This window comes from Gadus macrocephalus, chromosome 6 (assembly GCF_031168955.1).
Source record: "Gadus macrocephalus chromosome 6, ASM3116895v1".
Taxonomy (NCBI): domain Eukaryota; kingdom Metazoa; phylum Chordata; class Actinopteri; order Gadiformes; family Gadidae; genus Gadus; species Gadus macrocephalus.
The window spans coordinates 5,028,288-5,042,881 of NC_082387.1; the positions used below are offsets into that span (position 1 = coordinate 5,028,288).

Sequence of the window (14,594 nt, forward strand, 5' to 3'; positions counted from 1 at the left end):
CCATTTTTAAATACGGCAAACTCAAGTCTGTGTTTTAACTTAGCCCTGTGAATAAGTGAATAAGTAAACTCATAAAAAAATCAATACATTGTAAACGTTTTAACACTTTATTCAGATATCCGAACTCAGTACTTACACACACACACACACACACACACACACACACACACACACACACACACACACACACACAGAGCAATGTCAATTAGTGTTCCCCCAGCGACCCAGGAACATGGCCTTGACTCGAAGATCCTCCTCAGATGCCATGTTAAGGAAGACCTCCATGTCTTCCTGAAAATCAAAGGTGAAGAGCAGGGGATACTTTTCTTCTTCATCAATTGAAAAACGTATCCTTTCCAGGAGCTCCTGCTGTCCCATGTCCATTGTCCCTTCAGAGCATGAACTTAAACTATTATTGGCATATAATTAATGATGAGATATATTTCTACCTCATACTGTACTTTACATCTGTAATCTCTGTCATTATATGTTGCATGAACTGTCCGAGCCCCAGCACCCTATAGACTGGAGGACATTGAATATTTAGAATCTGAGACAGGATAGTAGGCTATTGCATAACAATAATTCATTAGCTAGTAGTTAGCTAGTTTTGTATTTTCTTGCCTTTTTCTTCTATTAGTTATTATTTTAAAATAAATAATGGCAGGCAGGAGAAAGACCTATACTTTTGTGGAGGCATTCGCTATCATTACTAGCGACAGTGGGGCTACTGTAGTCCCTCTCGAGTCGTCATCTGACGACAGTGACTTGCTGTTGCCAGAACTTGACACGGACAACAGTGATTCAGAATATCGAATTCCATCGCCGGAAAGGTATGTAATCTCTGTTATCGATTACTTATTGATTTGGTGTCAAATTGACGATCTATCTACCTGATTAGATATTATCTATTTCGATCACCCTACTCACTCTACTCATTCCACACACTCACTACCGGTACTCTTTGCCTTATATTTATATTTATGATATTATTTGCATCAATTATCATTATCAATATTTGTACATAGTTTATTTGATACTATCTCTAACCTTTCTTCTCTTTATTCCTTTTTGCATTGTTGAGAGGACCTAGCAAACCAAGCATTGCTGTGCAAGTGATAAATAAACTTGGATTTGATTTATTATCCTGCAATGAATTTAGTAAATGCACACACTCAAACTGTTGCAAACTGGATTGTTGGTTGACTTCCCCAGTACAAGTCTTGTTTACCCCAACATAAGTTACATTCTTTTCTTTCTTCTTCTCTTTTCCCCAGTGATGATGATGCTGATTATGAGCCACCTTCATCGACTGCTCCTGCTCCAGCGTCAGCCCCCCCACCTCCCCCACGGCCATCAACAACTACCCCCACCTCTGAGCCAAAGAAAGCAAAATCATCTAGACGCGCTTCTGCTCCCCTTCCTCAGCCATGCTGTTCCTCATTTTTATTATATGTTCTCAAATATATCTGCTCCAGTTGGAGTCAAACTTCATTTTGATTGTATGGTTTTCTTTGACTGGGAAATTGTATAGGAAATGTATATGAGGTCTGGGTGAATTTTCAAAACTGTTGAATTTGTACCTATAGTGATATGTCAGTGAAATAAAATTAGTTTTACAGTCTGGTACCTTAGAAAGGTCAAATGGCACTGATGGTGCCCAAAAGTGCCCAAATGGCACCATTTAGTCCGTCTGGACCTAACTGTACTAAAACCTCTCTAAAATCACTTTATTAGCATTTATCCTGGAACAGGGTACTCATCAGATGTTGTTATATGTTTTCCTAAAGGTTCTGGGCTACTATCCCATAGTTTCAAGGTGGTATTCACTCTAAATAATGTGTTTTCTCTAGGCGAAAATGGAAAATTGACATTTCTTACTATGTTCTAGCTGAATTTACTCTGACACAGTAACATCTATATTGATTCTGACACTTCTGCAGCCACCTCACAGGTGTTACCTTATTATATGTATACCTTTATTCATATAGCCCTTGTAGTTGTGGAGGCATACTCTATTCATTATGGGCAAGTCATTTCGGGCAGGAGGCCTGTGAAATAGGCCTAGGGCTTAACAGGATAACCTCCAAGTGCAGCTGAGCCGAACGTGTCACATCTTCGTGCAGTGAGTCCCGTTGTTACACCGAATTCTGCGACCCACCGAAAAGTGTGACCCGAAGGGGCGCTGTTGCATAATGTGCAACTCGCGCTTGCGCAGTGCAAAATGACATTTCATTCTTTTTTTGCAATTTCCGGTGTGCTGGTGGATGTTTTGATGTCTGCAGCGGAAGTTCTGTGGGTGGATGTCTGGAGCGTATGGGTGGATGTTATGGAGCCAGTTTCCTGCCATAATTCAAACCTGAAAAAAAAAGTTTCAAAGGCTTGTAAGTCTGGCTTTGAAAACTCAACACCTTGTAAAAAAGGTTTTGCAACACTGAAAAAAGATTATAACCTGAAAAAAATTCAAACATCTGTAAACATGATTTTGTGTTCTATTTTATCTTCTTCATCATTTTCACCAACACATTTTCAAAGTTCAAACAATTTCACCAGCGCATTTGCAGAGTTTCAAATCTGGCACTGTTCTAACAGTGTATTTCATTGTTTCCCGGTTTTGAAACCTTGTAAATGGGATTCTGCAAACAGGTGTTCATACATTGAGAAATAAGTTTTGAAAGGTTGAATATTTAGTTTTAAAAACTTGTAAAGGTGTACGTTTACGCCATTGCAACGTATTTTTTCAGAACTGACTTTTCAGCACTGACTTTTCAGAGATTTGACCACACAGGCGCAAGCTTTGAGTCACGTGAATATTGGCAGTGGTCTGTCGCGCACTCGTTTTGAAACTCCTGACAGTCAAATCTGAAGAAAAAAAAAACGTTCCTGGGGGCGGGACCATTTAGCTCTTAACCTATTGGTTGCTCTCGGCTGACGTACATTCCAATCACGTGTGCCGTTCACCGGGCTGTGCGTGATTGACAGTGCTCTGCCGATGAAAAGAATGTGATTGGAATGTACGTCAGTACATTCCAAGGGGTCAGACAACTATCATGCCGTCGCAGTCCACCGCCAAGACTCCCCCATCCGCCAACACCCGCATGGGGATAAGAGAGGTACGAAGGATGTACACGTGCCGTTCACCGGGCTGTGCGTGATTGACAGTGCTCTGCCGATGACAAGAATGTGAATGGAATGTACGTCAGCCGAGAGCAACCAATAGGTTTAAAGCTAAATGGTCCCGCCCCCAGGAACGTTTTTTTTTTCTTCAGACTTGACTGTCAGGAGTTTCAAAACATATGCGCGACAGAACACTGCCAATATTCACGTGACTCAAAGCTTGCGCCTGTGTGGTCAAATCTCTGAAAAGTCAATGCTGAAAAGTCAGTTCTGAAAAAATACGTTGCAATGTCGTAAACGTACACCTTTACAAGTTTTTAAAACTAAATATACAACCTTTCAAAACTTATTTCTCAATGTATAAACACCTGTTTGCAGAATCCCATTTACAAGGTTTCAAAACCGGGAAACAATGAAATACACTGTTAGAACAGTGCCAGATTTGAAACTCTGCAAATGCGCTGGTGAAATTGTTTGAACTTTGAAAATGTGTTGGTGAAAACGATGAAGAAGATAAAATAGAACACAAAATTATGTTTACAGATGTTTGAATTTTTGTTAGAATTCTTTTCAGGTTATAATCTATTTTTTCAGTGTTGCAAAACCTTTTTTACAAGGTGTTGAGTTTTCAAACCCAGACTTACAAGCCTTTGAAACTTTTTTTTTCCAGGTTTGAATTATGGCAGGAAACTGGCTCCATAGTATGTCTGCAGCCAGACCCCTCTCATTTTTTCCCCGCGAAATAGGTCCGAAAAAGTCGGGTCATCTAGTATTCAGAGCGCAGCTTCTCTTCTTCGCCTCTCCCTTTAAATGTCAATACACATTCGCGGCCGCAGGTGGCGCCAGAAATTGGTTCCGGGAAGAAGTAGTCCAGCGTCCTTAACAACCAGACCGTTACCGGTGTTTAAAGACAAGCTGACCATTTAGAGACAAGTGGCTCAAAAGTGGGTCAGGTCAATCAACAACAGCGGAGGAGCTATGATGCCAATTTTAAAATAATGGTTGTCAATAAGGCAGTGTCAAGTTACAACTGCCAAGCTGCCAAGAAGTTCGGGGTCACGGAGTGTAACGTAAGAAGATGGCGAGCACAGTTTGGGAGGAGCCGGTGGAAGCGGAGCAGCTGGGGAGCGATGACAGCGAGAGCGAACACAGCGAGGCAGAGGACGTGTGTGAGAGATAGAGAGACATCGAAGTCGAAGTTTGGCGAATTTTAGTTAAGTTTAGTTAAATATGTGGCCTGTATTTTCTCTGTTATTTAAAAATGTTCACAATGTTGCTTGATTATTGCTTGATATTAATTTTGATTCATACTGTACATATTTTGCCTTGAAAGTGCCGTGGCCTTTACTGGCATTATTATTATTGTCATTAATATAGCAAGTGTTTAATTCACTGTTTTGACTATTGTTATTTTAAAATGAAATGAAGTTCTTTGTTCTGCAAATCTGGTCTGCAAATCTTTTTTTCTAAATGTTTGTGTTGAAAAACGGGGGGTCGTCTTATAATCAGGGTCGTTATATTCGGACCAATACGGTAGTTAATATATGAGGAGCTTTTTTCCAAAACGCGATAAACGGCAAATTTAAAAAAAATGAGTTTGTCATGCCATTTTGTTGTGTACTGAACCTATTCACTGCTCCATCAACGTTTAATGCAAAATCGCTATATTTACTTGTTTAAAATGTATCGCAAGATGCCGTTTTTTTCCAAACCACGACAAGCGCCAAACCTATTTTTAGCCTAAATGCGATATATCCTCTCGACCAATCAGAATTCGGTTAACGTTCCAGGCAATCGAACACGGCTGCGCTCTGAAGCCAGAAAGGTTTGTGGATCAGTCTTCAAAATGAGTTCAAACTATAATAACACGTTTGATGGCCAGGATGAGCCAGTGAGACCTCCACCCGGGGGTAGGAAACGCAGACTGGACAAAGAAAACCACAAAAAACAACTACAAAAGAAGGTTTGTCACTCAGGTTGCGGGTTAACACCTACTGTTGGATGTCAACACACGGCTACTGCGACCTGTCGGTTAAATACAGTCTCTTGTGTTTATTTATTTATATTAATTTATAGTATGAGATGATGATATCGTATGTTGTATTTTCTCTTGTTTTTAAAATAAAAATACATTAACCATCAATGGATTTACAGCTTCTTTTTTCAAATTGATGGATTTATAGCGTTTTGGAAAAAAAAATATATATTTGAATTTATAATCAACAATGTTGTGGTTTGATTTAAAAATCATTGTACAACATGTTCAGACTGAGTCAACAAACCATTTTAACAGGATAAATTGAATATTAACCAAATATGTGGGTCTAGGTAAAAAATGTAATTATCCTAAAAACTATTCAAATGGATTCATAGCGTTTTGGAAAAGAGCTCCTCATATATATCTATGGGTGAATCAGCCAGAACCGGATGCTCGGGGTTCGGAAGCGTTCGGCTATGGTCGACAGTCACGTACGCACGTGTCGTTGGTTTGACGTCAGCACATCTATGTAGTAGCAGGTTTGAAATCAGGAAGGAAAGGTAAGCGCGTAGAAACGGTGTCTTCTGCTGAAATATGTAGGCCTACTTGATATGAAGGCTATCTCAGATATAAGGCATTCCAAGGTACACCGCTTGTGCCGCTTCATTAGAATATAACCCATCTTTCTATTACTTTAATTGATGGCTTGTATTGTACGAGTCGTGGTCTGACGTCTAGAAATGTGGAGCCACCTTAGCGTTTAAAACGGTCTACGTTCCCTGTTCCTCATTCACTCACTGCTTTCTTCGTAGTTGCGTTTTGGTTTGGCTCCGTCATTACAAACAACCGATTACTATCCAGATACCATGGACCTAGGTCATGAGAACCAAGGCTCCAGCAGCTGGTGAGTGTTGATCAGTGTCATGACTAAAGTAAAGTCCTTCACATTTTAGCTTATACATTATTTATTATTTACGGGAATCAGGTGTGAAAGAGAACTTTGTCTCATCGAATCACCAAAACGTTCGACTGTATTAAATGTAAATTTGTTACAAATTGTATAGGCCTATGTTTTAAAATAACTATTTTAATCCTGCCTAGCCCTGTGTATGTGCACAATCCCCACTTGAAGACGATGAAAGAGGACGTTCTCTACCACTTTAACCTTGGGACCTCAACTCACAACCTGCCAGCCCTGTTTGGTGATGTCAAAGTAAAAATATTACCGTATAGCCTGCCATAGCCAATGGACACATTTGATCATCTACTATTGGATAATTGGCTTGTGTTTTGTGTTCTTCAGTTTGTGTGTGTCGGGGGAAGTCCCTGGAGAATGAAGTCGTTCATTGAATACATTGCTGGAGAGCTTGGCTTAGAAGACCCCAAATCAGAGTACCCAAACATATGTGCCGGAACAGATCGTTATGCCATGTACAAAGTGGGTCCTGTCCTCTCCGTCAGTGTAAGTACATATATCAATACTTCAATTATATCGGTAAAAACTAAATTTCACATACACTGTGAATAGGCAATTTCAATCACATTAAGCCTACATCAATATGGAATTAAAGTCATTAGTTACACAATAGCATAACTGGCCTGGGATGATACTTGATCTATCAATAGAGTAAATCTAAATGTCACAGCTCTCTTTGCCTTTCAGCATGGAATGGGTATACCATCCATCTCAATCATGCTGCACGAGCTATTAAAACTGCTCCATCATGCCCATTGTACTGATGTTACCATTATACGGATTGGTACTTCTGGTGGAATAGGTAAGACTTTATTTTTATTACTAGGGGTCTTACCAAACCCGTAGCAATTACTCAATCCGTAGAGCAAAGGGCACATGTGAAGCAGTTCCCTGGTTCAAATCTGACTGCAACCAAAAATTTTGTCAGAAATTATAATGAAATACAGAACACAGGTTGTAGATTTTGGAAACCGGTTTAATGCGGTTTGATATAAAAGTGTAAATTATTCAATTATTCAGTTAAATCTGTGAGCAGCATCTGCTCTTAAGACATACCCCCTACCCTTTTTAGGAAGGACAGAAGAATATTCATTTAAACTTTAGCTCGAGCTGCTTATATATATCAAACCCCATAGGCCGTGGTGGGCGCTCTCGGCTGGAGCTTTCTGCGTGTTGTGGTGGCTGACGAGGAAAGTGCGCTTGTGTGTACATTTGTGCTGTTTTTTTTAAATATACATGTTTGTATTGATTATTTGATTAAACATATGACCTCAGCTAAATCCCCCCACGGACACTGTTATAAAAGAAACAGGTGTTAACGGTTTGTTTATAACGGTTGGTTTATCGCTGGCTTTAACATACACTCAAGCTGTGAGGCTTCTCTGATTTCTTCATGGACCTGTGGCACAATGCTCTGATAATCACCTCCGATGTTCCCTTATCTTTGCTAGAAACTAAAAAATGGACACACGTTAGTACAATTAGTACAACAACGGCAGTTAAGTGTTTTAAATACAGAAAAAAATGTTGTCGCTAACAAATATAAGCCCGTATGTATGTATGTATTTTTTATTTTATTGCACCCGTCATACCATAACAGCTTCTTATACTTATGCACAGTGTGCAAACTATACTGCGGCTTTCGGGGGGCTCACTTATATGGGGGGGGGGGGCTTACTCAAAACACATCCATTATTATAAGCCTGTATGCCTACTTGCCTTATGTCAGCACATGTAAGCACATATCACACATCCAACCCTCCACACACGCATCAAATCTGACTGCGGTCGAGCCAGCTGCTACATTTTACCATACAAAGAGAAGACCAGCTTCCGGTTTTCAAATTAAAATGAGTATTAAAAGGCAATTCTGACTGGTTGCGTTATATATATTGACTTATTTGTTTATTATTATAAGGACCATTCAAAGCTAATAGAAAGAGGTCTGTCTTAATCGGCCTGTTTAGTCATGTGATCCACCACTGATTTGGAGTCATAAGGTCACATGACCTGAGCGCTATTGGGAAAAAATGCTGTATAATTCATAGAAATATTAATATACAGTATATAATGGATCTGGCTTGCATGAAAGACATACTCTGTGAGCTACAGGGCCTCTGATTGAAACTTCAGCGGAGAGACATGTCACTAGTGGTGGGCCAGGCAATGTATGGAGTCACCGTCATCAGCGGCCTCTGAGCTGTCGGCTGTTGGCGGGCTTTTACCGGCAGCAGTCCCCGCAAGTGCAGCGGTGGTGGTGTCGGTTGTCCCCAAGCTAGCATCTGCCGAAGAACTCGCCTCTTGCTGCTCCTCAGTCTTTCGTCTTCGTTTTCTTTGAAAATCCGAAATTTGCGAGTAGGTTTCCCTGTTTTCTTTTAGATAGGACTGCAAAACATGTAATACGAAATTGCGCGGGTCCAGCGGCTCTCCGATGTCTGATTTTAAGTGACGTTTAAGACATAGCGCCCCCACGCTTTAATGGTGAGGACAATAATTGCATGCAGGCCGGTATCTTTATGAAGATGATGAATCACCCTCATGCGCAAATCATACATTAAAATAGCCACATTTTACACGTGATCCATGATTATGCAAAACAAAAAGGAAATGCATGGGAAAAAACAGCATTTAGGCAAAAGAGACCCCCCCCCCCCCCCCAAAATTTCACAAATCATGTTTTCAGGGGAGCTCATGTCTCATTAAGAGGGGCTGAGACCCCCCTGGCCCCCCCGTAGTTCACACCCTGCTTATACACATGGACCATCCATTCCACATTTTCTATCCTAGGCTAGGTATTGTGGGTTCATGGTTTTGTTTAGGTGGGATATGTATGTCAGTGTTTCCGCTAGAAGAAATTGGTGCCAGTCATGTGACCGGGAAGGTTTCATTTTACCGGTCAAATTGGAAAAAAAACGGTCGGATATTGTCCGTGTTTATTGCACTTAAAAAAATTGATAGGCAGGCTATATAAAGAAGAAGAAGTGTGTGATCATATTTTGATTCGCCATGGTTGTTAAATACCGGTGCTCCGCAAAGCTTGCCGCCGGCTTTCGCTAGCTTGCCGCCGTTTAGTTCATAAACCTACGGTAGTCTATAGGGGAGCGTGTATATATGTTCCCCGAGTCCTATGTTCCCCTCTTTGTATGAGACTGGGGAACATAGGACCCTTTTTTTTTTAAAAAGGGTCCTATGTTCCCTGCTTTTCCCAAAAAAGGGTCCTATGTTCAACAATCACTTTCTCCTCCATGCTGCAGTTCACCCCGGGCTGCACTGCACTGAGTTGGCCGGTTGAACGCTGATTGGCTGTTACGTTAGACATGTCACTCTGTTGAACGCCGATTGGCTGTCATTACGCGAATGCCGCGTCAAAGTTTAAATATTTTTAAAGATTGATAGATTGCGGGGAACATAGGACCCTTTTCTGGGAAAAGGGTCCTATGTTCCCCGCTTTTCCCAAAAAGGGTCCTATGCTCCCTGGTATGTATGGCTACAGGGGAACATAGGACCCTTTTTGGGGAAAACCGGGAACATAGGACCTGCTCAATTTTGTTCTGCTCAATGGTTGAATCTCCTCGTGACTGAATGTTTGTATACAGCGCGCATGCTGTATGAGCGCAGGGTTGATGCGCTCCACTTTTTTCTGTGGAGAACCAGCGCCTTGAACATTAAGCATAAAACAAAACCGGATCGTTTTCACCCGTTTCGGCTCCGTGTGGACGGGGCCTTATTTCCAATCGGTCATTCTGACCGGAGACATTAAGAATTTTCGGTCCTCCTCATTTTTTTCCGGTCAAAGTCCGGTAATTACCGGACAACGGGAACTCTGATGTATGTATACATGTGTTGTGTTGTGCGTATGTATGCTTGCTGCTGGAACACCTACATTTCTACCAAGGCCATTTTAGCATACTTGCCAAACTCACCATGTTTCCAAGGTATCAAAGAAACTTTGTTCATAATATAGTCTGTTCTGCCCTCGGTGATGCCTGCGTGTGGTTCTATGGCGCGGCAGCGTGTGGCTCTGTGGCACGGTTGAACTATTGTCTTGGGCTCGCTAGCCAAGCAAGCCAACTATCTAATCAGTTGAACGTTTCCCTAAAAACTCCACAGCTTCTTGATGATTACATATGTTGTATTAATAAAGTAGTATTAATAATGCTAAACAGTAAGCACGAAAAGGTTAATCTACATTTCAGCTCATGATAGCGATAATACTTACAGACGTTGCTTTAACAATCAAGAATATGACGAACTGCATCGTAATTGAAGAGCTGTGGCCTGTATTACTACGAACCTCGATTAGTGGGTTAGCGAGGTATGTTGCGCTCAAAGCCTGGGTTAGCTGGGACACGAAAATCAATCTCTTTTAGCGTTGCTGTATCCCCATGTTGACTTAGAGTGCACTCACACTAGGCCATTTGGCCGTTTTCACACCTAACCGTGCTCAACTGGCCCCATTGTTCTCTGGCCTGCATTCACATTAGGCCATCTGGCCGTCGCACCTGTGGCCTGGCCACGGTAGGCTCTTTTACATATGTCATCACGTTGTAACACGTCATCACCAAGCGTCCACTGCATGGACCATAATAATATATTTGTCCCGAAACTGGGCCATTGTTCGGTTGTGTCCTCGACTTGCATATGGTCGCGGATTCTCCCAAATACATCGGAATTCTTGTGGGTCTTCTCCAACTGTGCCTGAATAGCATCGTATGCCCAAATGGCTAACAGACACTCTACTTCTCTATGGGACCAACGTGAACCAAAGGTTGAACCGCTTGACGCCATTTTTACCGTTTAATGGGAAAGAAGGCTCTTCGCCTTTATGTCCATGGTCATCGCATGGACTATACGTCATCCAGCTCAGGTTGCGTAGCCGTGCGTGTGTGTGTGTCGGCTCATTAGCATCTGTACCGTGGTGGCCCATACCGTAGCAGTACACCTCTCCCATGTGGCCAAGTTGGCCTGGCCTGGCCAGACTCGCCACACTCACACTGGCAGATTTGAGCACGGTTAGGTGGTAAAACGGCCACGTGCCGGTCACGGCCAGATGGCTTAGTGTAGGGCTGCAACAACGAATCGATAAAATCGATAAAAATCGATTACTAAATGCGTTGGCAACGAATTTGGTCGTCGATTCGTTGTGTCGCGCGATTAAGAAGTTACTCGTAGGCGCAGCACTGTTTACAGCCAGCCGCCGACAGGTTGGTTCATGGTTCATGCACGCCCACAGCGAGCTTTAGTGTGAGCGACCACAGCTTGTATTTTGGTCGTATCTTAACACTGGACTGTAGGCCTACATAAAAGTGTTGTACCTTCACTGTCTTTGGGTTAAAAAAACTCCTTCAACTCGGTATAGTCCAACCGAAAACTGTCAGCTGCTGCTGCTGCAGACGTTGTGCAGACGGGCTCGGAGTCGGCACCGCGTGCATCAACAGTCATTCAAAGTAATCACACAACCGGACGGTGTAGAAAGTCCCGTCGGTTAAAAATAGTAATGCCGTTTTTAAATCCATGTTAAAATCGGCAGGATATAGAGCTAGTTAGCTTAAAAAAAAAACTGACCAATGGTCACACACAGTGTCAAATGTGATGTGTTCAGGTCGGCTCAGTAATATGATTGATGCGTTCAAATGCAACAGAAAAAAAAAGAAAGAAAATTTAGATTTTGGTGAAAACTTGTTTTCCCAGTAATATAAAATAGATAGTAAAGATAGAATTATGACCTGTTTAATGTCCTATCTTGAACTATCATCTTATCAGCAATTAAAGCAATATTACAAGTTCTATTTCAAGGAGTCTCGAAAATCGTATCAATAGGTTTGACCGGTTAACCATGGACATCCCTTATATACATATAAAAGTATATCATACATTGTATGTTTTTTTTGTTATCCCAGTTAGTTTTTTTTAATTGTTTTATTATTTAATATTACTTTTAATACTTCTGGGACGTTGGAGCAATAACCTGGTGTTTTTACACTTCAGTCTGCACTGTGAATTTGAAGTAATGTTCAGTTTTTGAATAAAGATGCGGCAATTAAATATATATATTTTTTTATCCGATTCATCGATTAATCGAAAAAATTATCTACAGATTAATCGATTATTCAAATAATCGTTAGTTGCAGCCCTAGCCTAGTGTGAGTGCACCCTTATGCTAGGGCTGGGCGATAAACCGATTTTTATCGATTAATTCGAGTGTTTAGCTCACGTCGACTTGAAAATCGGTTTTCTCTTCAACATCCGCAAACGCTTCCCTCTCAGCTCCCGTAGTTCGGAATGGGCTCAGCCCTCCCCCCGCACAGAGCGCGCATTTACCAAAGTGATACACAAACATGGCAGCGAGTGTGACAAGTTGTATACAACAATTTATTCATATATGTATAATCTATTTTGAGGTAAACATAATTCATTTGAAATATATGTGTGGTTTAATAATTCGTCGATCTGTTGGTAATGCCTCGGGGCTCCAGTAGGGGGTTTGCGCTCCTCTTCCTCATTCAATACAGAAGAGTGAAGGAAAGAGCTGCGTGTGTGTTTTTCCTCATTCTTCTCCCGTTACCATTTCCTTTTTTAAGGTAATCACCGTTTGCAAAACACTGTATATTTATGACCAGTGTTGAAAGTTTGAATGTTATGTTGGCACTTTATCAGAAGTCCTCTTATCATTAGTAATATTTTATGTTTACAGAAATATTTTATCTTATATTTTATGTTATGTTACAGGTTACACTGTTTACAATGGCAGGGCCTGCCATAATGCTTTTTTATGTATATCGATTTAAATCGGATATCTGATTTTTTTGTGAATAAATCGGGGATTTTTATTTTAGGCCATATTGCCCAGCCCTACCTTATGCTCTCAACCAAACCTGGTTGGGAGCAGGTTAAGTATCGGATTAGTTCGGGGTGCGCAGCTACTTAGCCCCTCCTTTGACAATGGCGTCAACATTACTGGGTGTTCCCGTGGACCTAGGAGCCCTTATCGTACAGGGGTCTCTCGGACAAAGGCTCTTTCGGAGCCTCTGTCTGAGAATATTCCTGAGAATATTCTTTATGAGAGATACAGGTTCCAATCAGAGGGTATTCGCTATTTGATCGTCCTTGTTGGACCTTATGCAGACAATGCGTACCGTTTCACATTGTGTCGCCATGAGAGAGTGGTAGAGTGGAGGTAGCGCGTCAGACTTGAATTTCTGCGTCCGGGGTTCTTCTCCCAAGTGACGCGCATTTATGTGAAGCTTAAAAAGTCCAAATTCTCATGCATATGGAATACTTAATCATGAAAGGTTTTGGAATTATATATTTTTGTGCTTCTTTCGAACTTGAACCCATGTTCTCAAGGCCGTGCTGGCACCACATCTATGGGGTAAAATGCACGATGATAGACTGGCGAGATTTGAACCCCGGTCGCTGGCGTTCGGGATATATACTAATCTACTACGCCACCGCCGCTGCTTCTCAGCTATGGAAAAAATATATACTATACATTACTTACATAGGATGTATTTAAAGTGAAATCCCTAAATGATATTAGGGATATATAATAAGGCAGGTTGGACGTTGCTTAACCATTTTGAAATCCTCATCACTCTATTGTTATTAATGGCGAACAATTCTGCATTTGGCATAGTTAATACACACTGTAAAAAGTCTTTCATTGAACCAATTAAAGAAATGTAGGGTAATGGTTCACATCTATATTGAATAACTTGAGCCAATGACCAATATATAGCTTGCCTCAAACAATATTTTCTATGTCCACAAAAACAAAATAACGGAAATTATTCATTTTATCAAATCAAAAAGATATTAAATTAAAAAATATGGACATATGGACTACATCAATAATTATCATTATATCAATATTCATTAGCCTCCGTCATATCAGGCATTATTTCCACACATCCATTTATCAAGGTTAGATTTGTAACTTAAACTGTAACTTAAGCTAAGGCCACACTGCACGTGTTTTTCGGGTTAAAAAACGCATTACGCGTTTAAATATATTTACATAAATGCTTTTAATGGCGTAAATATGTTACTATTTCCACCCAGAATAAAGAAAGATGCCCGCCATATGCTTATGTGCAAGCGTCACTACTCTCTGCCAGTGACGTCGGGTCAAGCTCCACGCTGGTTGGCTATCGTGGCTAAGCGTCACGCGTAGGCACATCAAAAGTTTTTTTTAGAACTTTGCGCGTTGGTGCGTTGGGCGCGTTGGGCGCGTTGGGTGCGTTGGGCGCGTTGGGCGCGTTGGTGCGTTTACGTGCGTATGCTGCGTCTAACGCCACTAACGTGCCGCTTTAATGCGTGCAACGCGTCTACGCTTAAACCAATGGTTCCCTATGCAAAAATGCAGATTTTCAACGCCAACGCGCGTGCAGTGTGGCCTTACCTTTAGAGCTGGCATTCCAACATAATATGGATATTATTACAAAATAGTATATTATTACAAAAAAAAAATATATACACATTGCAGTGCAGTGTTCAATCTGTTTCCACAGTAATTTTCAAACA

At 41.2% G+C, this 14,594-nt stretch overlaps 1 protein-coding gene across 2 annotated transcripts in view; it reads left to right on the plus strand.

Annotated features, from left to right (window-relative positions):
* The first annotated feature begins 5,521 nt into the window (after positions 1-5,521).
* Positions 5,522-14,594, plus strand: part of upp1 (uridine phosphorylase 1) — a 32,212-nt gene continuing 23,139 nt past the window's right edge. The window contains exons 1-5 of one of the 2 annotated variants that reach the window (XM_060053022.1): positions 5,522-5,655; positions 5,908-5,999; positions 6,197-6,308; positions 6,399-6,557; positions 6,759-6,873. In XM_060053022.1, coding sequence (XP_059909005.1) covers positions 5,962-5,999; positions 6,197-6,308; positions 6,399-6,557; positions 6,759-6,873 — 424 coding nt within the window. In that variant the 5' untranslated portion in view covers positions 5,522-5,655; positions 5,908-5,961. Of the gene's footprint in view, positions 5,740-5,907; positions 6,000-6,196; positions 6,309-6,398; positions 6,558-6,758; positions 6,874-14,594 lie in introns of both variants that reach the window. The other variant, XM_060053021.1, reaches the window with a different exon arrangement.